The sequence below is a fragment of the Microcaecilia unicolor genome, chromosome 12 (assembly GCF_901765095.1).
Source record: "Microcaecilia unicolor chromosome 12, aMicUni1.1, whole genome shotgun sequence".
Taxonomy (NCBI): domain Eukaryota; kingdom Metazoa; phylum Chordata; class Amphibia; order Gymnophiona; family Siphonopidae; genus Microcaecilia; species Microcaecilia unicolor.
In genome coordinates, this window is record NC_044042.1 from 23279990 (window position 1) to 23301370 (window position 21381).

At 41.5% G+C, this 21381-nt stretch overlaps 1 protein-coding gene across 9 annotated transcripts in view; it reads left to right on the forward strand.

Annotated features, from left to right (window-relative positions):
• The window catches only part of PPP1R12B (protein phosphatase 1 regulatory subunit 12B), a 219397-nt gene that overhangs the window by 176359 nt on the left and 21657 nt on the right, over positions 1-21381 (forward strand). For 3 of the 9 annotated variants that reach the window (XM_030220573.1, XM_030220578.1, XM_030220579.1), the window contains 3 exons: positions 5643-5659; positions 9894-10059; positions 14660-14764. In XM_030220573.1, the coding sequence (XP_030076433.1) occupies positions 5643-5659; positions 9894-10059; positions 14660-14764 (288 nt within the window). Of the gene's footprint in view, positions 1-5642; positions 5660-9893; positions 10060-14659; positions 14765-16346; positions 16524-21381 lie in introns of those variants that run through there. The other 6 variants (XM_030220570.1, XM_030220580.1, XM_030220571.1 and 3 more) reach the window with 5 other exon arrangements.

Here is a 21381-nt window from a genome sequence, read left to right on the forward strand (position 1 = left end):
GAGCCAGTGATTGATTTCGTGCTCTGCTGTTTTCCTTCACTGACTGTGTTACAGAGAGGGCGGGGCAGACACTCATAGGGAAACCGGATATCTCGCCCCCTTCACACTTCCGGCTGGAGGCTTCATAGAACGTTGGTGTTGCCTTTTATATAGAGATGTCCAACATACACATATAAACAACATGTAACCTGCCTCCATGAAAATGGGGCAGAACAAAGTTACCAAATTGGAATTAAATAGCTTATGTTATTAAGTGGACTTTAAAGGGATCTGATTTATTAAAGCATTGTCTGGGGCAGCTGTCAGACCTGCCTGGCTGTTGCTGTCTCTTGTGAGCAGGATAGAAACTGAAATAGATGCCGGGTTTTTGGGAAGTGATAGTTGTCTTGCAGCTTTGACCATCCAGCTCAACCAGAGTTAGCCAGTGCTGGAGCACTGTGTTTGCTTACAGCTGCCTATGTTTTTCTTTTCCATTTGTAACCCTCTGCCTGTCCTGTCTAAACCAGCCACTGCATTGACCGTGTTCAGCCAGTTACCAGCAATTGCTGCTCTCTCCATACCAGGATAGCATTGCATTTCAGTATGTGACAGAGTTTCTACAGGGCACTAGAAACTGTTCTCATCATTATTACACTCTGTTAAAACAGAATAGGAGGACATATTTTTTTAATGCTGTTTCCTGAATTATAGCCCCTTTAGATAAACCATTAAGGGCTTTTTATTTATTATTATTATTCTGAAAGTATTTTTTGGCCAAAGTGCACATACCAGTTCTTCCCCTAAATATGTTTCAAATACAAACAGATGTCGCCTGTTTCCAGTACCCATGCCAAAGCATAGATGCAACATTGATAAAAGCTTTCCCTTCAAATGCCAACATCGCTGTAGCAGATCACACTACCTTTACCCTGGGCTTAGCATGAACCTGTTGTTGATGTGCTGTCAAACAGGGATGAAAATACCAGAAATCAGGCAGAAAGTTTTGGAATCAGAGGACTTCATTATGATATCCAAAAAGCCCTAGTGCATGGTCAGCAATGGAAAAATATTAAAAACAAGGCACTGTGCTGGTGATAAGCAAAAAAAAAAAAAAATGCAGATAAAGACGTGTGATCTATCCATGCCATCTACTATCCATTTCTCTCCCTTAGAGATCCCATGTACGTGTCCCAAGCTTTCTTGAATTCAGATACCGTTTTCGTCTCTACCACCTCCACCCGGACGACAGTTTCACAAATTCACCAGCCTTTCCATGAAGAAATATTTCCTGAGGTTACTTCTGAGTCTGTCCTCTTTTACCTTCATCCTATACCCCTTCGTTTCAGAGCTTCCTTTCACTTAAAGGAGACGCTCCTCCTGTGCACTTACACCACATAGTTATTTAAACATCTCTATCATATATCCTCTGTCCTGTCCTGTCTGTCTTCCAAAGTAGGTCCCAAAAAGCAACAAGACAGCCAATCCTCTGACTTCAATGTAGAAACAAACAGAGCAGATCCATAGAAGATACAAACAAATCTTTATTGTAGAGTTACAACCTAATGCAATCCCGACATAGGCTGTGTTTCACCCATCAGGGGCTATATGGTATATATACTAATCTTTATCACCAATAGATTAATGCCCTTACAGATAAAGCACCATAGTGGGGAAAAAAAACGCAGCACAGCCACTACACAGTGATCAAAATGCTCTCCAGAAGATGGTGGCGTCCTTTCTAACGCACTTCAATATCGCTGGAAAAAAAGATTGATTTGTATCTTCTACGGATCTGTTCTGTTTGTTTCTTCCAAAGTATACATATTGAGATAATTAAGCCTGTCCCCATATGATTTATGATGAAGACCACTGACCATTTTGGTAGCCACCCTCTGGACTGACTCCATCCTGTTTATATCTTTTTGAAGATGCAACTCTTTAGGTTTCTATTTTTGTAACTTTGAGCAGTGCTGCCCGCATTCCATGTCTGGGCACGTTTCTTATTATACCTTAACTTTTTGCAAAAACTTGTTACACTTATGTAACAGGGCTCCTTACTTTTAAATGCAAATCAGTCTAGGTGGCAATTTAGGTTCTTCAAGTATGGTATACACAGATAAATCTCTTGTTTAGGATGTAGAATCACAACTACCAACCCCCAACTGGTTTTTATAAAAGCACAAGATAGGAGAACATTATTGGAAAATGAGATTTCAGCAGAGATAATAAAGCAAAAGAAGTGCTATCAAGCTAGAAATTGGTTTTACTTAGTGAATGTGTAAAGAGAAATTCTTTAAAGTATAAAGGAAAGTAGATTTCTGTTTTCATTTTTGCCTAACAGCTAAGGATGGTAAGAGGCAAGCATGCCTTTTAGCAGTTAGGTAAATGTTTTTAGTAGATGCGTAGGTGTGCTCATTAATATTTGCATTTGTTGTATTTCTGTTCCACTTGACTATCCTTAATTGGAATATAAATAATGGCGAGATGGAGAAAGTAGATTATGGAGTGCAGTTATGTTTTAATGGACATTAAATATGAAAAACAGGCCATTTCCAAAATGATGGCTACTGAATGGTAAATTTGTGTGCATAAACCGCTGATGGGAGCAAACTGGAGCCATACCATAGATATGAAGTGACGAATGCAGCCTGAGACAAGGCCTTTGGTACATGTATTCTAAACTTGATAGTACAGATGTAGGAGTTTACACTTTGGGATCTATTTACTAAGGAGTGGGGGAGTAGCCTAGTGGTTAAAGCACACTCTCGATATCCAAAGGTGGCTGGTTCAAATCCTGCTTCTGCTCCTTGTGATCTTGGGCAAATCACTTAACCCTCCATTGCCTCAGGTACAAACTTAGATTGTGAGCCTGACAGGGAAATTCAGTGCCCAGTGTACCTGACTGTAACTCACCTTGAGCTACTACTAAAAAGATGTGAGCAAAATCAAATAAAAAGATGTGGGGTTAATTCAGCAATGCGTGCAGTAGCAGTTAACACAGTTATTGTGGCAGTTACCATGCATTGACTGTTAACATGATAGATAATGTGGCACAGTTAACACAACCTGAATAGGTGCCTATAACTGCATTTTGTAATCTACCATTCATTTAATGCATGGTAAAAGAAAGGTTGAAATGTTGTAAACATTTAATGCAGTGGCCTTGCAGTTAACTGCATAATCATGTAAATAGAGGTCCTTTAGGCAAGTTGGGCTTGACTCTTGGACATTGAAATACAGAGATGGATTCTGACAAAATGGGGGTAGATCCAGCAACTACTGGCAGTTAATGCCTGCTAAAGTGTCGAGGGTCCAAAGTAAACCAGCAAATTTTTACTTGACGTCTGGTACTTGTAGTTCTTGCTATCTATACTAATAACTAATTCAGGTTCATGTGTAGACCCCATTGTAGGATATTTGCTGCTGTTAGTAGAGATGGTTGAGGTGTCAACCTACAGCATGGAACATTGTAGGTTTGTCAAGGATTCAATTTTTTTTTCCTACAAAACACACACACAAACTTGAAAAATACAGTGGTTGTTTTGCTTTCAGAATCTCGACTGTTGGGAGCTCAGTGGTCATATTTGCATCAGAGTTTTGTCAAGTATTGAGCACATATAGAGAGCCTCATGGCCCCTTGGCAAAAATAAAATTGGTTTATGTGCAAAACCAAAGAATGGTGCAAAATAGCTTTCTCTTTGATAACATATCGTGTGTCTGAGAATCATGGCTTAACATTTGTAGGGAGAAGGTAGTTTGTTAACCTTAAAATAGTCTTCAAAATGGGAGAGATACGAGACATTTTATAAACATTTTTAAAAATAATAATCACAATGTATTATAATGTGCAGACTTTTATCTGAGCCATGACCCAGTTGTGTTTGATATGGCTATGTAAGCACTTCTGATATGCAACTCGGGCATAGCAACCTTCCTGTTGTAAATACAGGAAATAATGCATTGAAAGATGTTATGGCTTAGAAAGAACTCTTCATAATTTGGAACAAGTAATATTTGGTAAACGTGACATGCTGAATGCTTGTGTTCTGTACTTTGAAAAACAAAATCACCATTTTGATATCTTCTTTAGGGGGTCTTTTACAAAGGCTTGGTAGTGTTTTTAGCTCGCGTTAAACGCTAGAGATGACCATAGGAATATATGCAACTATATACTACATTTTTTGTAAAGAATTATAAAATATTGCATAAGATATATGCCAAAAAATCACAAAATCAGGGTGATCTAATGACGATTTGCACTGCAACCATTTTTTTCAATATGAAGAAGGAACAAGGTGTTCTAATGGTGTGAGTTGCATTATGATCTGATGATCCCCCCAAAAATATTCTTATAAAAAATGTCATATTGTTGTAGATTTTGTAGTTGTTTCCTGCTGTAATATCAATGTTTGGGATACTTCATGTATTTTAGCTATATTTAAGTCCCCACATTTGTTTAAAAAAATCTTTTTGGTCAATTCATAGGAATATATGGCATATCTAGCATTTAGTACATACTTATTTTTAGTGGGTGCTAAAAACGCTACGTGCCTTTGTAAAAGACCCACTAAATTTTTACTCTTTATGATATCTTTTCAGTGGCTAATGTCTTCATGTTATTTAGATAACAAATAATCGAATCTGAATCTATTGGAATTCAGTAGAATAGGAGTTTATTCCCCCCCCCCCCCCCCCTCAAAAAGTAGATATATTCTGTGGAACTGATGGGAATGTAGGCTTGAAATTTGTTTGGGGGGTTTGATTATCCACCCTTTCTGAACTCCTCTTTGCTTTGGTTGCATAAGTTTAAATCTAACTGTTGAATTTGTAGCTTCCATCTATGTTGAGAAATCATCAGCTGGCCATTAGTGCCCCATTATTTTTCAAGCATGGCCAACTGAGAATGTGGCATTTGTGTCTCAAAACAACACTGACTGACTAATGACAGTTCTCTGTTACTCATGTCCTAATCAGTTTATTATTTTAAATAGACCATATTGCATGGTCCTTTTTGGGTAATTAGGCTAACAATCAATAAGACAGTAAGTAAGTTGATTGAATGGTTTGGACTCTGTATGGTCTTTCATAGCACTGAAGAATGAATTACTACTACTACTACTACTACTATTTAGCATTTCTATAGCGCTACAAGGCGTGCGCTGCACAAACAAAGAAGAAAGACAGTCCCTGCTCAAAGAGTTATGTAATAAAAGTGAGCCAAGTATAGGACAATCAAGCCATTGTGACATCACTGATGAGGTTGGCTCTTATTGGTGGACTGAGGCATTATGACATCACAATATTACTATTTAGCATTTCTATAGCGCTACAAGGCGTACGCAGCGCTGCACAAACAAAGAAGAAAGACAGTCCCTGCTCAAAGAGCTTACAGTCTAGTAGACAAAAAATAAAGTAATCAAATCAAGCTGAGTGTAGACAGCTTGATATGGTTGCTACCAAGGCTGTTGATTTTTTTTTTTCCTGATGATCTCATTCATATAATTAATTTTAGTTTAGCTACCACTTGAGTTCATACAGAGAATACTCAGCTGCTAATGTTGGCATAATGTGTTGCCAGTGCTCTTCTATAATGCCATATCTCTCTAATTTTGCTTTTTATTGTTGTTTTTGTTTTGTTTTATTCCCTCCCCTTCCCTTTTCAGCATGAAAGACTTCCCAGGTAAGAGCTTAAGTATTTTTATTTTTTTTTCAACAAACCTGCTTTCCTGCTTTTCTTTTTCATGCCTTTCTATGTTCTTACTGTACACCGCCTTGAGTGAATTCCTTCAGAAAGGCGGTAAATAAATCCTAATAAATATCACACAAATTATTAGCATCCTTTATAATGCAGAATATGCTGTAGTTGCCTATAGCCCAAAGTTGTCACCAATCAGGCTTGGCATCACCACTTGAAACCCCGTGAACCCTAGAGAAATAAACACTGCATTTAATAACCCACCATTATGCATTCTGCTTAGGACCTTTATCAATGGTATTTTCTGTTCAGAAGAAATAAATGCTACGTCCTAATATAGTTGCATTCGGTTGATTGGAACTGTCAGACATCTGCAGAAGTGCCTGACACCATGAAAGGTGGTAAATTGAGCAAACTGAATATAGTCTTGAATAAAAGATTTTGTATCGCAGTTGAATCTACTTTATACAGTGTAAGATGTTTTTATATTTTATTTCAGAGTCCATCAGGAAGCATATTACAAATATCTTTGATTTTTAGAATATGTTTCTACTCTAAAATTTACAAATATGCACTTCAGAAATCCATACTAATTGACATTATTAATATGGTGTCTCAGAAGGGCAACTAACTTGGCGAGGTGACATCACAAAGACATTCTGGTAGAATAAAAAAAATTAAAAGACTCAAACATAACGTTCAATTTTTTTTTTTAAGGCTTTAGTGTTTTGCCCTTTAGATGTTAAGGTATATTTGTACTGCTTCTTTCTGGCAAAAATCAGTCTTGTCTGCAGCTCTTGTAAGTTCTGGAATTGCACCTTTCAGCCATGAAAGGCGAACCTGGTACTGCTGAATATCCTATATCAGAGGTTCTCAGTTCTCAGGATACACCCAGCTAGTCTGTTTTTCAGGATATTCACAATGAAATATGCATGAGAGAGGTTTGCATGTTCATTGTGGATATCTTGAAAACCTGACTTGCTAGTTGAAAACCCCTGTCCTGAATGGATTCTATGTATTTCTTGCCTACTTTATAATCTAACAAGGATACAAAGATATCACACAAGGGTATCTCTATATACACAACACCAAAATAAAAAATAGTTAAAAAAAAAATAAATAAAAAGTTTGGTCTTAAAATTGACTATAATTTGCAGTGTTGAATTAGCCAGCTTTCAGACCTTATGAATCCATTACCACCTCATTTTATGTTTTCTTCTAAAATCCAGGTATCCTTTCACCATTCAAATCTGCAGTGGTAGATTGTTCCATAAGTTTGATCCTTGATATTACATTGTCCACTATCTGGCTCTAACCTAGCTAGTCTCGTTGACAGGCAGGCCTGGATTAATTATAGGTAACTGCCTATGTCATCAGATTTTGAAGGCACTAAATGCCCAGATGAAAAAGGAGCGTGTTCCTGCTTACTTTTAGGGACATGTGTTGTTTCAGAGGGACACAATATCATAAAGCAAATTCAATATTTAAAGCCATTACTGGTGTCATCCTTTGCCTAGTCCCACTACCCACTATCAGGCAGTCTGTTGCGTTTTGTACCAGAGGTAGGCTTCTAATGCCTCCATGAGGAATGTGACAAAGCAGGAATTATAGTAGTCCAGCTGACTAGTTACTATGTTATGGATTACTGTCTGTATATCTTTTTGTCCTAACAGTGGCTGATGTTGACAGTTGCCTCTAATCTGGAAAAAGCAAGCCCTCACCATTATTTTGATCTGTGGAATTGTTGGCCATTGCCTCTCCACCAGCACCCCTAAATCTCTTACTTGATCGTTTGCTTCCATAGATGCCCCATCAATCACAATTGGCCCATATCCCTTTTTTAATATTCAGTTTTAGCCAAGTTTCTGTTTTTTTCGCTCATGGTTTGTGTACCCTGTTATAAATTTCTGCCAGGGGGGCCAAGGTTTTCTCGGGCCCGGCACTGGCAATAAAAAAGCCGCTTTCTTCAGGCTTCTGTGGCAATAGGTCTGATTGGTCTCCTGCTCCTGTGTGCCGGGTTATCACGTTAACTGTGCTCTGCCGGCCACATCTCACCTCCTATGTGAAGTACTTCTTATTTCCACATAGGTGAGAAGGGACGCGGCAGGATAAAAGACCCATGGCCGGCAGAGCACAGTTAACACAACCCAGCACACAGGAGACAGACCGAGCGAGCAGTAATCTTTTGTCAGGTGGATTTGCCACTGATTAGCTCTCCCAACAGTCATATATACAAATTAAACAACACTGGGGAAATAGCTGATTCTTGTGCATTGTCATTACCCCCTCTCCCCCCCCCCCCCCCCCAACACACACACACACTTCGTATAGGGCCACTAAATATTACTATTTAGTATCTGTCAGTTAAAAAATCACAAACGTAGAGCACAAATAGAGAGGGTACAACAGCATACACAACAAGCATACAGAAAAAGGCAACACTGGGCCTTTAAGACTGGGACACTTGAAATTCTTTATTGATTGCCCGACATGGGCCGTGTTTCGGCATTAGACGACGCCTGCCTCAGGGGTCTGACAACATAAAAACAAATGTGCATATATATATAAATACAACCACATAGATATTAAAATATATACATACATATATGCATATAATCAAAATACATTAAAAATATATAATATTGAGACCTTATTTTAAGAGCACATGATGTGCTCTTAAAATAAGATCTCAAGATTATATATTTTTTAATGTATTTTGATTATATGCGTATATGTATGTATATATTTTAATATCTATGTGGTTGTGTTTATTTATATATATATGCACATTTGTTTTTATGTTGTCAGACCCCTGAGGCAGGCGTCGTCTAATGCCGAAACACGGCCCATGTCGAGCAATCAATAAAGAATTTCAAGTGTCCCAGTCTTAAAGGCCCAGTGTTGCTTTTTTCTGTCTGAATCACAAAAGTATCATCTGTCAAGTGTAATAGTCATCTGTGTTCCATATACTTTTTAAAAACCTGGTTGGAATGGATCCATAGGTTCCTGCAATTGCTGTAACACCGCCGCCTCTGACAGCTTACTAAGGTGTGGAATATTTGACACTGCCTTAAAATTATCCAAGTCTTCAAAATCTAAATTAGATTTCTTCAGGAATGTTACCACAGCCTGTTTCTGTGAGACTGGAACATAGTCATCTATAAAGAATGTATTAGTAATATCCCTTATACCTTTCTTCAGGAATGTACTTACCAGCCAGCACAGGCATGGCACCACAGGGTTAGAAACATGCCTCACCGATTTCACAATACCTTCCACCTCTAGTTCCTGAAATGCATAATCTATGACCGTGTGACAGAGTCTGAGTGATAAGAGTATGTTCTAGAACTCACAGATACCCTTTCTTCCCTCTCCCCTGCTCCTGCCAGTTTATAGTTAAGTCCAGTAGAGGCGATGAGTGTTATGACCTTTGATGTAATTTGCAAATAAGGGTTCAGGCACCATTATTATCTGCACACACCATGAGATCAGTTTTGAAAGGCTCGTGTTCCTTTTACACGGTTAAAAGTACTTAGCTGGACATATTCAATGTTGGCAGGTTAAGTGGATGTTTTAGCCTCCTCAACATGCATACAAATTTTGGCCACATAAAGGGAGGACCGTTCTGGGGAGGGGGGGCCTGACTGGAAACTACTCATCTGTATTTGATTTTTCAAAATGTACACATATAGTAGGCATGCCAAAAGCATGCATATTTCACACGGTCAGTTAACACCATATGATTATACTTGCACATAGTTTTAGCCATATAACATGCCCATTTTCAAATCTGATGTACATGGATTTGATCCTTTCAGTTATTTCTTGTGTTTTGTTCTCATACCTCACATTAAAATGATTGGCTTTTGTCTCACCTAGAATGTAAACCGCACTGAACCCTAGAAAAGAGGATATTAGTGGTGTACATGATTGATTTGTTTTGAGTTTGGTTGGATTTACTTGAGCTGAAAAGCACATGCATACTTTGCCAGTAAGGATCTCTACTGAAAAAGAACCCCATTCATTTTTTTTTCTTAGCTTACAGAACTTTTACATTTTTTTTCTCATTCTGTGTAGTAGAGGGTATATTTGTAAGAAAACATTGTCACACACTGGGAAGCCACTACTGGTTTTGCACTGAATTTGAACCGTTATGGATCAGTGAACTTAACCCCTTGTATCATCAAGCCTTCTAGTGCTTTTCACACTTGTCTCCTAGGCTAGATTCTGGTAATGCCAGCCCCACAACAAGCGACAATTTCAGTGATGGTGCCTCCAGCAGGACTAGCGCTTATACCAGGAGAGAGAATCGCCTGGCCTCCCTGAGCAGCCGAACAGACGATGGCGACAAGGACTATAAGAAAGTAACTGTTCCCCTTTCACCGGTCTGTGGTGTTTCTAGCTTTTGTCTGGTTGGCAGCAGCCTTTAAAGTGTTCAGCTGCTGTTTCTTTTTAAGTTATTGTCTTGGGCTCTGTTGATTATACAGTCAACCCTCGATACAATGGACTCTGATTTAATGGATTTTGGAAACAGACCAAAAAATTACATTTTAACATTTATTTTTGACATTCATTGTTATATTTAAATCACTTATACACAATCAATAAATATACTAATTTATAGGCTTTTTTCTTATGATTTTTGTATTCATTAATATTATTTAGATTTCTCCCAGAAACTATGGACAGTCAGCAGTTACGGACACCCCCTCTCCCCTATTTGTCCGTTGCATCGAGCGTCTACTGTATTTGAAATGTACAGAATGCTTATTGTGGATCCTTAAATATTGAAATCAGATTATATGAAACACTATAACCTTTCTTCATAAAGTATATCTACTCACTGGCATGTCTCTCTGATGTAAGAGTCAGCAGTTCAAATCTAGCCTGACCAATATTGGCTTTTGTTCTTCTGAAATAGAATGTGTGGTTATTGTATATTGGTGATTTAGAGTTTCACATATTTGTAAGACAATTTAAGACATCTGGATGTGATATACTCGGGGCCCCTTTTACTAAGCTATGTTAAGTGCTAACGCATACTTAATGTAGGGGAAATGGCCCATCAGTACAAAACTCCAAGCTATTACCTCTTGGTTTCATAGTAATAATCTTGTTCTGAGCCCTCATAAATCAAAGACACTTCTATTCTTTGATCAAACTCAACTTAGTTTGCGTTCCCCTATCTAACTTGATGATATCCCCGTTCCTCAAGTATAGACCACTAGACTTTTAGTTTGGAATCTAAAATGACTCCTGTCTTTTCAAGCCAGATATCACAAGTTGTATAGCGTTCCTTCTATAAACTTCAGTTAATTAGGTCCATGAATATATTGATGCATTCTCCAGTAATTAGTCAACTAGACTACTGTAATTCATTATACATAGGCCTCAGAGTTAAAGACAGACAAAGACTTCAAATAGTCCAGAATACAGCAATTAAATTTATCGATGGTCTAAATGTTTGATCATGTAACTCCCCATCTTAAAAACTCCCACTGGCCACCCATTACACACCGCATCACCTACAAAATACTATTACTAGCATGTAAGATCCGATCCTCAGATGAACCGTTATATTTAGCATGCTGTTTAGTTCCCTATTCTCCCTCTTAGGCTTTTAGGTCTGCACAACTTCAATGTCTCAATGTGTCTACCTACAAGGAAATTCATCACGAACATACTAGGCATGCCATTTACCCAGTCCAAGCTCCGGAGCGCTGGAATTCACTTCCTAATCATCTGTGTCTGTGTACTTCTTTAGATACATTCAAATCTGACCTTAAAACTCTTCTCTTCCAAGATGCATTCTCAGAGCTCTCATGATTGGGTCACTTTTATTTTATTTGGCACCCCAGCAGAGATCAATGGAGTCTCTGTGAATCTGGAGGCAGGTGCAGTACACCTTATGTTTTATCCCCTACTCTCTTTTCAATAATTCTTCCCCTATCCCTATTATATGCTGTCTGGTTATAAAAGTCTAGTCTTGAAATGATTTTAGATTGTACGCCGCCTAGATGGTATTACCCATTAGGTAGGATAGTAAATTGAAATGCAGGAAGCACTAAAATGTTCTGTGTTAGCACACACAAATGGCAAAAGCAAAACTAAGCATGTGGTATTTATTTGTTTTTGACTGGGTGTGTTGAGGGGAGAGTGGGTGTGGAAGTCCACTCCTTTTCATGCACAAATGTTCTTCACCCCCAAAACTGTTCCGTTCCCTCTGGGTTTTTGCAGCCCAGATGCATGGCCCTGCATTTTTTAGCATTACATTTTAGCTGCCAAATTCCAGACCGTTCCTCAAGCTTCACTAAGTCCTTCCTCATGTTATCCACACTATCAGGAGAGTCTACCCTGTTGCAGATTTTGGTATCATCCACAAAGAGACAAACCTTACCAGACAGCTCCATTCAGCAATAACACAATATTGAAAAGAATCTGCCCAAGAACCAAACCTTGTGGCACACTACTGGTAACATCCTTTTCCTCAGAATGAGCTCCATTTACCACTACCCTCTGTCGCCTTCCACTCAACCAGTTCCTAACCCAATCAGTCATTTTAAGGCAGTGTTTCCCAAGTCAGTCCTGGGGTACCCTTTCCCAGTTACGTTTTCAGGATATCCACAATGAATATGCAGGACAGAGATTTGCATACAATAGAGGCAGTGTATGCAAATCTAGTTCATGCATATTCATTTCGGATATCCTGAAAACCTGACTGGCAAGGGGATACTCTAGGACCGATTTGGGAAACACTGCTTTAGGGCCCATACTGAGGGCACTCAGTTATTAGTTGTCTATGTGGAACCATGTCAAAGGCTTTGCTAAAATCTAAATATACCACATCTAACACTCTCCCTCTATCCAACTCTCTTGTCACCCAGTCAAAGAAATTAATCGGATTTATCTGACAAGACCTGCCTCTGGTGCAACCATGTTGCCTTGGGTCTTGTAATCCATTGGATTCCAAAAGCTTTACTATTCTCTAATTTAAAAGCATTTCCATTAATTTACTTACCACAGAAGTCAGATTTATTGTCCTGTAGTTCCCAACCTCTTCCTTATTCCGTTTTTATGGAGAAGAATCACATCTGCGCTCTAGTCTTCCAGGACCACTCCCTACTCCAGAGAAGCATTGACTAGGTCAGCCAGTTCTTCCGTAAAAGTCCATAGACCATTATTAAATTGGACTTGGGGAAAATCCACTATTTCAGGGATAAGCAGTATAAAATGGTTTGTACTTTTTTGGGATCTTGCCAGGTATTTGTGATCTGGATTGGCCACTGTTGGAGACAGGATGCTGGGCTTATTGACTATTTTTTCTTCCATTTGCATCTTTGCAGATTACCAGCTTTTCCAGATATTGTTGCCTGTCTTCCTCTTTCTGCTATCTCTTACCTTTTCAGCTACTACTTTTGAGAACCAAAGCAGCCTCCTTTTCCTCTTTTATTTACTTTCCTTACAAAAATGTTTGTTGCCCTTAACGATAGCTCCTTTCAGTTTTGCCCACTGCTTTCCACCTTCTTCCCAATGTTCCCATCCAGACAGCAATTCCTTAAGATAATCCCCCATCTGAACAAAGTTTTTTGCCTTCACCAGTGTAAATAAATTTGCCATTCCTTCTTTCCAGATTGACCCACAGAGCTTTTTCCTTACCCTGTAGGTCCTGCAATTGTTCATACATACACGTTGCCATACTGGGACAGACCAAAGGTCCATCAAGCCCAGTATCCTGTTTCCAACAGTGGCCAAACCAGGTCACAAGGACCTGGCAAGATCCCAGAACAGTAAAACAGATTTTATGCTGCTTATCCTATAAGCAGTGGATTTTCCCCAAGTCCTTCCTAATAGTAGCTTATGAATATTTCTTTTAGGAAATTATCCAAACCTTTGTTGTTAAACCCTGCTAAGCTAACTGCTTTTACCACATTCTCTGGCAATGAATTTGAGTTTAATCAATCAGTGAGTGAAGAAATATTTTCTCCAATTTGTTTTAAATTTACTACTTTGTAGGTTCATTGCAACCCCCCTAGTCCTAGTATTTTTGGAAAGAGTAAACAAGCAATTTATGTCTACCCATTCCTCTCCACTCAGTGTTTTATAGACCTCTATCGTATCTCCCTTCAGCCGTCTCTTCTTCCAGCTGAAGTGTCCTAGCCACTTTATCCATTCCTCATAAAGAAGTCATCCCATCCCTTTTATCAGTTTCTTTGCCCTTCTCTGTACCTTAATTCTGCTATATCTTTTTTGAGAAGCGGTGACCAGAATTGCACACAGTATTCGAGGTGTGGTGGCATTCTAATATTCTCATTTTTGTTTTCCATTCCTTTCCTAATAATTCCTGATATTCTATTTGCTTTCTCAGCTGCCACTGCACACTAAAGGATTTCAACTTAGCATCAACCATGATGCTTAGACCCTTCCTGGGCGGTGACTCCTAATGTGGAACTTTGCATCACATAACTGTGGTTTAGGTTCCTCTTTCCCACAAGCATCACTTTGCACTTGCTCACATTAAACGCGGCTTTAATATTATCTTTAACATATAACGCCACTCCCCCTCCCTTTCTTTCTACCCTGTCTTTCATAAGCAGAATATAGACCGGTATAGCTTTATCCCTGTCATAGTTCTTTGTGAACCATGTCTATGTTCACCACTAAATCCAAATCAGCCTCTTCCATCACAGCCTCAAGATGTAAAACCTTATTTCCCATACTTTAGGCATTAGTATATACTGCTTTCCAGACGTTGCCCCTTTTTCCCATTTGTGTCGAGGTATTTAATGCTTCAGTTAGACAGGAATTTTAGCTTTGTTGGTTGTTTACAGCAAATAAGCGATTCTGGGCTTCATTGAGGTAGCGGAGCATGAATTTACCATGGGTCGACACAGTTCAGTGATGCTGCTGTGAAATATGCTGTTAAAAGATAAAATGTTTCATGTTCACTGTATAACTCACCTGCTGCTTTTCTGTTTCCCATGTTAGCTTTACGAAAATGCTTTTTCAGAGAATGAAAAATTAAAAGCAAAACTCCGAGAAGCCAAAATGGAGCTGGCAGATATAAAATCCAAGCTGGAGAAAGCGGCTCAGGTGAGAATAACCCATTCAAGGTGCTATGCAAGAAACGGGGTGTGTGTTCTGGATATAATCTTGTTCTTCTGTCCCCCAATTCCATCTGTCCAGCACTGCTTTCCTAGGTCTTTGCAGCCCAAATATGTGGCCTGGTAGAAATTAATGGTGATTCCCCATACTCCAAAAAGACATGCACACACATGCACCCTTTTACATATCCTCTATATGCCCCCTTTAGTCACTGATGAGGAAGATTTGTTGTTTGTTTTTAAATCTATATAAGGAAAGTGAAGCATTTAATTTCTGTATACTGTGATCAGATTTTTTTTTAAACTAAGATCCAATACTTTTAAAACATTTAGAGGACCTTAAAGGTGGGAGGAGATGATCAAGCAAGCAAGTCTCCCTACTGTAGAGCTATAGCTGAAATTTGAATAACATAACTTCCCTTAATTCCCTTAATCTCTTTCAAAAATAGTGTGGGATGCTTTAATTTGTGGTATATCAAATATAAACCGTAAATCATAATTGTATGGTTGATGAAGGAAGTTAAAGCTCTCCCTGGGCCATTTGGTTCAGTCCCAAACCTGATGATTGCACATTAAATCAACAGTGCTGGGGATATTATAGAGACAACAATCTCAGTCCCCTCTCTCTCTCCTGATCCAGATGAGGTGGGACCTCAAAGACCCATTAGTTGGAGAGTAAAGAATCACCCAGACTTTTTTTAATCATGTTGTGACATATCAGAGGCTACTGGTGACTCCAGTCTTTGTATTCATAGTTCTAAGAATACCGTAGTTACCAGAAATGTTTCAGGTATTATATCTACTCCTAATGATACTCAGTAAATTAATTCTTTTGATTTCATGTTTCATTCCTCTTGTTTATTAATGAGCAACTGTGAGGCCCCATGCTATTTTAGGGGCCTTTTTACAGAGCAGCGGTAAGCCCAACGCAGGCTTACTGCTCGCTCTTTCGAGACTGCTGCCGGCCCATTGCCGCCGCCAGTGGTAGTCCCACCCTGAGCACGTGTCATTTCCTGGGGGAAAAAGAAAACCCCTGGAAATGGCTTGCGTGGCGGTAACCCGGCGGTAGTCGGGCATCGCCACACACTGCCACTTACCACTGGGTTAGTGCAGGAGCCCCTGTCGCCACTTCAGTGGGTGTTGGTAAGGGCTCCCCGTCGCATGGCCATGCAGTAAGAGTTCTCATACCGCATGGCCATGTGTACTGGGGGCTTTTTGATCTACTGTGGGGAAAAACAGCCAGCGCAGTCCAGCCATTTCACGACAGCAGCACTTGCAAGTGGGGTTCACAAAGCACATAAGGGGCATTCATATTTGTACTCCCCTACAGCGCGTTGTTGCAGTGGCTGGGTTATAGGAGGAGGAGATTAGAGTCTAATCAAGAAGTAGGGGGATCCCATGTGCCAGTGAATGAAGGCCCATGCTGGTTCAGCTTTCGACCACTATTGTCCTAAATGGCAGTGAGAAAAGCTGAAGCAAGGTCCTCCCAGGAAGAACAATCAGATATGGAGGAAGGTGAAGAAGCGCAGAGAAGATGCAATATAATTCCTCTAACGTGTGGCATTTTTCAGCTTAGATTCCAGCTCCCGAAGACCTGCAGAAAGAACGCATGCCTGACCTCAGTTCTTTGAATAGATTCCATGAAGTTACCAGTTTTAGAGCAATGGAAATCTGCTGAATGTGTCCAGTGCCACTGCAGGGGTGAATAAAAAATCCTCACTCTGGAACTGGGCTGTCAACCCTGTTCTTTCCTGGTGTGGTCACAAATAAACTGATCTGTAATACCATAAAATCATTGTGCAACTCTTTACTTAGTTTTTAGAACATATAGGTAGTGTCTTTAAGCCTTATGCAACAAGGGCCCTTTGTGTCCTGCAAGACCATCACTGCAAGGAGTCATGCATTTGTTGAGTGGCTGTTCACAGTGCCTTGAGGCATTACCATAGAAGAGTTCTGGTTTAGATATATGGTGGAGTTCAGCTCCAGAGGAGACATGGTTATAAAAGAAAAAAGATAATTCTGTAGGAGCCACTGCCCCTGTCCCCACCCTCCTACACATTTCATAGATAACAGAGAAGCACTAAAGAGTTTTATCTTCTAGGATGCTGTCTTTCTAGTCCCTGCCTCACTGGAAATATTAGCTCAACTGATGTGGCTTTATGGAGGCTTTTTAAAATCCCTTGATTGTGTTTTTTTAAGGGTTAATACCCTACAGTTGAAATTCTTTATAATCCTGTAAATTTAGCTATTACAGTTGTGTACAGTAAGCTAAATAAAATCAGGTCATTATTCAGGCTGGGGGGGGGGGGTCGGCATTTTTTAATGCCAACCACTACAGTTGAATTAAATCCAAATATTTAGGATATAGGGGTGGATTTGAATATTCAGATGGTGTGGTCAGTGCTGGAACTATTCTGATAGTCTTTTAGCTTTCCTAACTTTATCCAGTTAGGACCAGTGCTTTTTTTATGCCGGTACGCAACGTTACGGCGTACCGGCACCTTTTTTTTTTTTTTCCCCCCCCCCCCCCCCTCCCCCACGACACTCTGGGCAAGTCCTGCACTTACTTTTTTTTTTTTTTAAGACTCAGAACGCACGAACGATGCAGCCGGCAGCGATTGAAAGAGGCTGTCTGGCGTCTGCATCGGAGCTTCCCTCACCCTCTGCGAGTCCTGCCTTCGTTGTTACAACTTCCTGTTTCCGCATAGGCGGGACTCGCAGAGGGTGAGGGAAGCTCCGACGCAGACGCCAGACAGCCTCTTTCAATTGCTGCCGGCTGCATCGTTCGCGCGTTCTGAGTCTTAAAAAAAAAAAAAAAGTAAGGTCAGGACTCGCCGGGAATGTCGCTGGGGGAGGGGGGGGGGGGCAAAAAAAGGTCCAAGAATTGCTGGACATGGCAGAGGAGAGGACAGGGAATGGAGAATTGGTGGTGGACATTGCTGGGAGGGGAGGGAATGGAGTATTGGTGGTGGCCATTGCTGGGAGGGGAGGGGAGGACAGGGAACAAATTGGTGGTGGACATTGCTTGGAGGGGAGGGGAGGGAACGGAGAATTGGTGGTGGACATTGCTGGGAGGGGAGGGAACGGAGAATTGGTGGTGGACATTGCTGGGAGGGGAGGGAACGGAGAATTGCTGGACATGGCTAGGAGGGGAGGGCAGGGAACGGAGAATTGCTGGACATGGCTGGGAGGGGAGGGAACAGGGAATTGCTGGACATTGCTGGGAGGGGAGGGAACGGAGAATTGGTGGTGGACATTGCTGGGAGGGGAGGGGAGAGAACGGAGAATTGGTGGTAGACATTGCTGGGAGGGGAGGACAGGGAACAAATTGGTGGTGGACATTGCTTGGAGGGGAGGGAACGGAGAATTGGTGCTGGACATAGCTGGGAGGGGAAGGCAGGGAACGGAGAATTGCTGGACATAGCTGGGAGGGGGGGAACAGTAATTGCTGGACATTGCTGGGAGGGGAGGGAACGGAGAATTGGTGGTGGACATTGCTGGGAGGGGAGGGCAGGGAATGGAGAATTGGTGGTGGACATGGCTAGGAGGGGAGGGCAGGGAACGGAGAATTGCTGGACATGGCTGGGAGGGGAGGGAACAGAGAATTGCTGGACATGGCTGGGAACGGAGAATTGGTGGTGGACATTGCTGGGAGGGGAGGGCAGGGAACGGAGAATTGGTGCTGGACTTTGCTGGAAGGGGAGGGGAGGGCAGGGAATGGAGAATTGCTGGACATGGCTGGGAGGGGAGGGAACGGAGAATTGGTGGTGGACATTGCTGGGAGGGGAGGGCAGGGAACGGAGAATTGCTGGACATGGCTAGGAGGGGAGGAGAGGACAGGGAATGGAGAATTGGTGGTGGACATTGCTGGGAGGGGAGGGAACGGAGAATTGGTGGTGGCCATTGCTGGGAGGGGAGGACAGGGAACAAATTGGTGGTGGACATTGCTGGGAGGGGAGGGAACGGAGAATTGGTTGTGGACATTGCGGGGAGGGGAGGGAACGGAGAATTGGTGGTGGACATTGCTGGGAGGGGACGGGAGGGCAGGGAACGGAGAATTGCTGGACATGGCTAGGAGGGGAGGGAACAGAGAATTGCTGGACATGGCTGGGAACGGAGAATTGGTGGTGGACATTGCTGGGAGGGGAGGGCAGGGAACGGAGAATTGGTGCTGGACATTGCTGGGAGGGGAGGGCATGGAACGGAGAATTGCTGGACATGGCTAGGAGGGGAGGGCAGGGAACGGAGAATTGGTGCTGGACATTGCTGGGAGGGGACGGGAGGGCAGGGAACGGAGAATTGCTGGACATGGCTAGGAGGGGAGGGCAGGGAACGGAGAATTGCTGGACATTCCTGGGAGGGGAGGGCAGGGAAGAGAGAATCGTTGGACATGGATGGCAGGGGGCAGAGAAGAATCGCTGGACATGGATGGCAGGAGAGGACGGGACAGAGGAGAATCGCTGGACATGGGAGGGCAGGGGAGAGAGGAGACATGCTGGGCATGGATGGAGGGGGAGGTAAGATAGGAAGGAGATGCACATGGATGAGATGGCAGGGGAGGAAGGAGAAATGCTGGAAATGGATGGAGAAGAGAGCAGGAGATAGAGGAGAATTGCTGGACATGGATGGAGGGGTTGGCGGGGAGAGAGGCAAAATGCTGTACATGGAGGAATAAAGGAGGAAAGTAAAGAAATAAATGGAAAGGAAGCCCTGGAAACGGAGTTAAGAGAACAGATAGAGAGCAGCAGAATCAGACACTTGGACCAGTATGGATAGAAAACAGTCACCAGACAACAAAGGTAGAAAAAAATCATTTTATTTTCATTTTAGTGTTTGGAATTTGTCCAATTTGAGAATTTACATCTGCTGTCTTATTTTGCACTGGGTATACTGGAGCTGTAACATCTTACAGAAATGATTTATAATGAAAAAAAATCACAAGTTATTGTTTTTCTACTATACCAGTATATTTTCAATGATGTCTGTTTATATGCGCCATGGCTGGTATAAGGGGTGTGGCTAATGTGGGTGTGGCTATCATAGGGGTGGAACCATATGTGGTGACTCCGCCCATAATGAGTACCGACACCTTTTTTTCTACAAAAAAAGCACTGGTTAGGACTGAATATTGCCGCTAACCGGGTAACTGTAGGGTCTGCCTACAGACAGCCCCAGCACTCTCCAGATAGCACCAAAATAGTCTGTAATAAATTTTAGTGACCATTTTCCAGATAATACAGCTGAAAATCATTGACTGACCCCAGTCAGCGACACTTTTCCAGGTAGCAGGTGCTGCTATCTGGGTGTTTTTGAATTTTAGGCTAAACATCTTTTTACCAGTTTTAAAGCATATTTACTATTTATTTACTGATGTTAATACATTCAGAACAAGAGAATGATGAATATGGCAGGTGGTAAAATTTGGACACCCTTTTAGTTAGTACTTTGTAACGCCTCCTTTGGTAGAAATTACAGCTTCCAAACATTTCCTGCAGCCTCTTAAGAATATAACTAGTTGTCTAGAAGGGGAAATAATCAATTACTTTGAGGCTGTGTTATAAAGCCTTACTTGTCTTTATAAAATATCCTCACCAGGGCTTAATTTACAGATAAAAAGGAAGTGGGACTGTGGAGCCAAGAAAGGCTTGGGTGGGCCAGGAGAAGAAGGGATGTATTAGGGATTAGAGTAAATGTTCTCTGTTCAGGCTCACAACCTACTGCCCTCTTCCCTGCAGACTGCTTGGAAGGGAGGGGCTAGAGCAGAATACCCTTGCTACTCAGGAGTCTGAAATAAAGTGATGGAACTGCATTCCAGGCCATCTTCCCCCCCCCCCCCCCCCCCCCCCCCCCACCCACACACACACACAAAATAAGCCCTGATCCTCACAAAAATGGCACATTTGCAGTGATCTGTGAATTCTACAGATCTAACCAATTTTGGGGAAGTTCTGTCAGAATTTTCTTGATCTTCCAGATCTTTCCTTGACTTCAACGCTTCTGTGTTGTTTCAGTTTCTTAATGTTTCCAGCAGTTGAGATTGCAAGCTGGAAGAGTTTAGGTATTTCTTTTCAAGCCTTTCTCTGTTTTGTAGAAGCAAATTACCTTCTTTTTCAAATGCTTTGATAGTGGTTGATTGATTTATTTATATACTACCTGAAAGCTATCTGCTGTACATTCAAGTACAGTAGATATTTTTCTGTCCCTGGAGAGCTCGCAGTGTGTGTGCACCTGATGCAATGGGAGGGTTAAGAGGCTTTTTACTAAATTTAGTGCACACTAACAGACATTAGTACACACTAAGTGCCACGTGGTCCGTAGGAATAAAATAGGACATGCACTATGTAGTGTATGCTCTGTCCTCTCCTCCTATCTCTCCCACCGCACCTTCAAAGTTCACTCTCATGGATCTTCCTCCACCCCCATCCCCTTATCTGTTGGTGTTCCCCAGGGATCTGTCCTTGGACCCCTTCTCTTCTCAATCTACACCTCTTCCCTGGGCTCCCTGATCTCATCTCATGGTTTCCAGTATCATCTCTATGCTGATGACACCCAACTGTATCTCTCCACACCAGACATCACCGCGGAGACCCAGGCAAAGGTATCGGC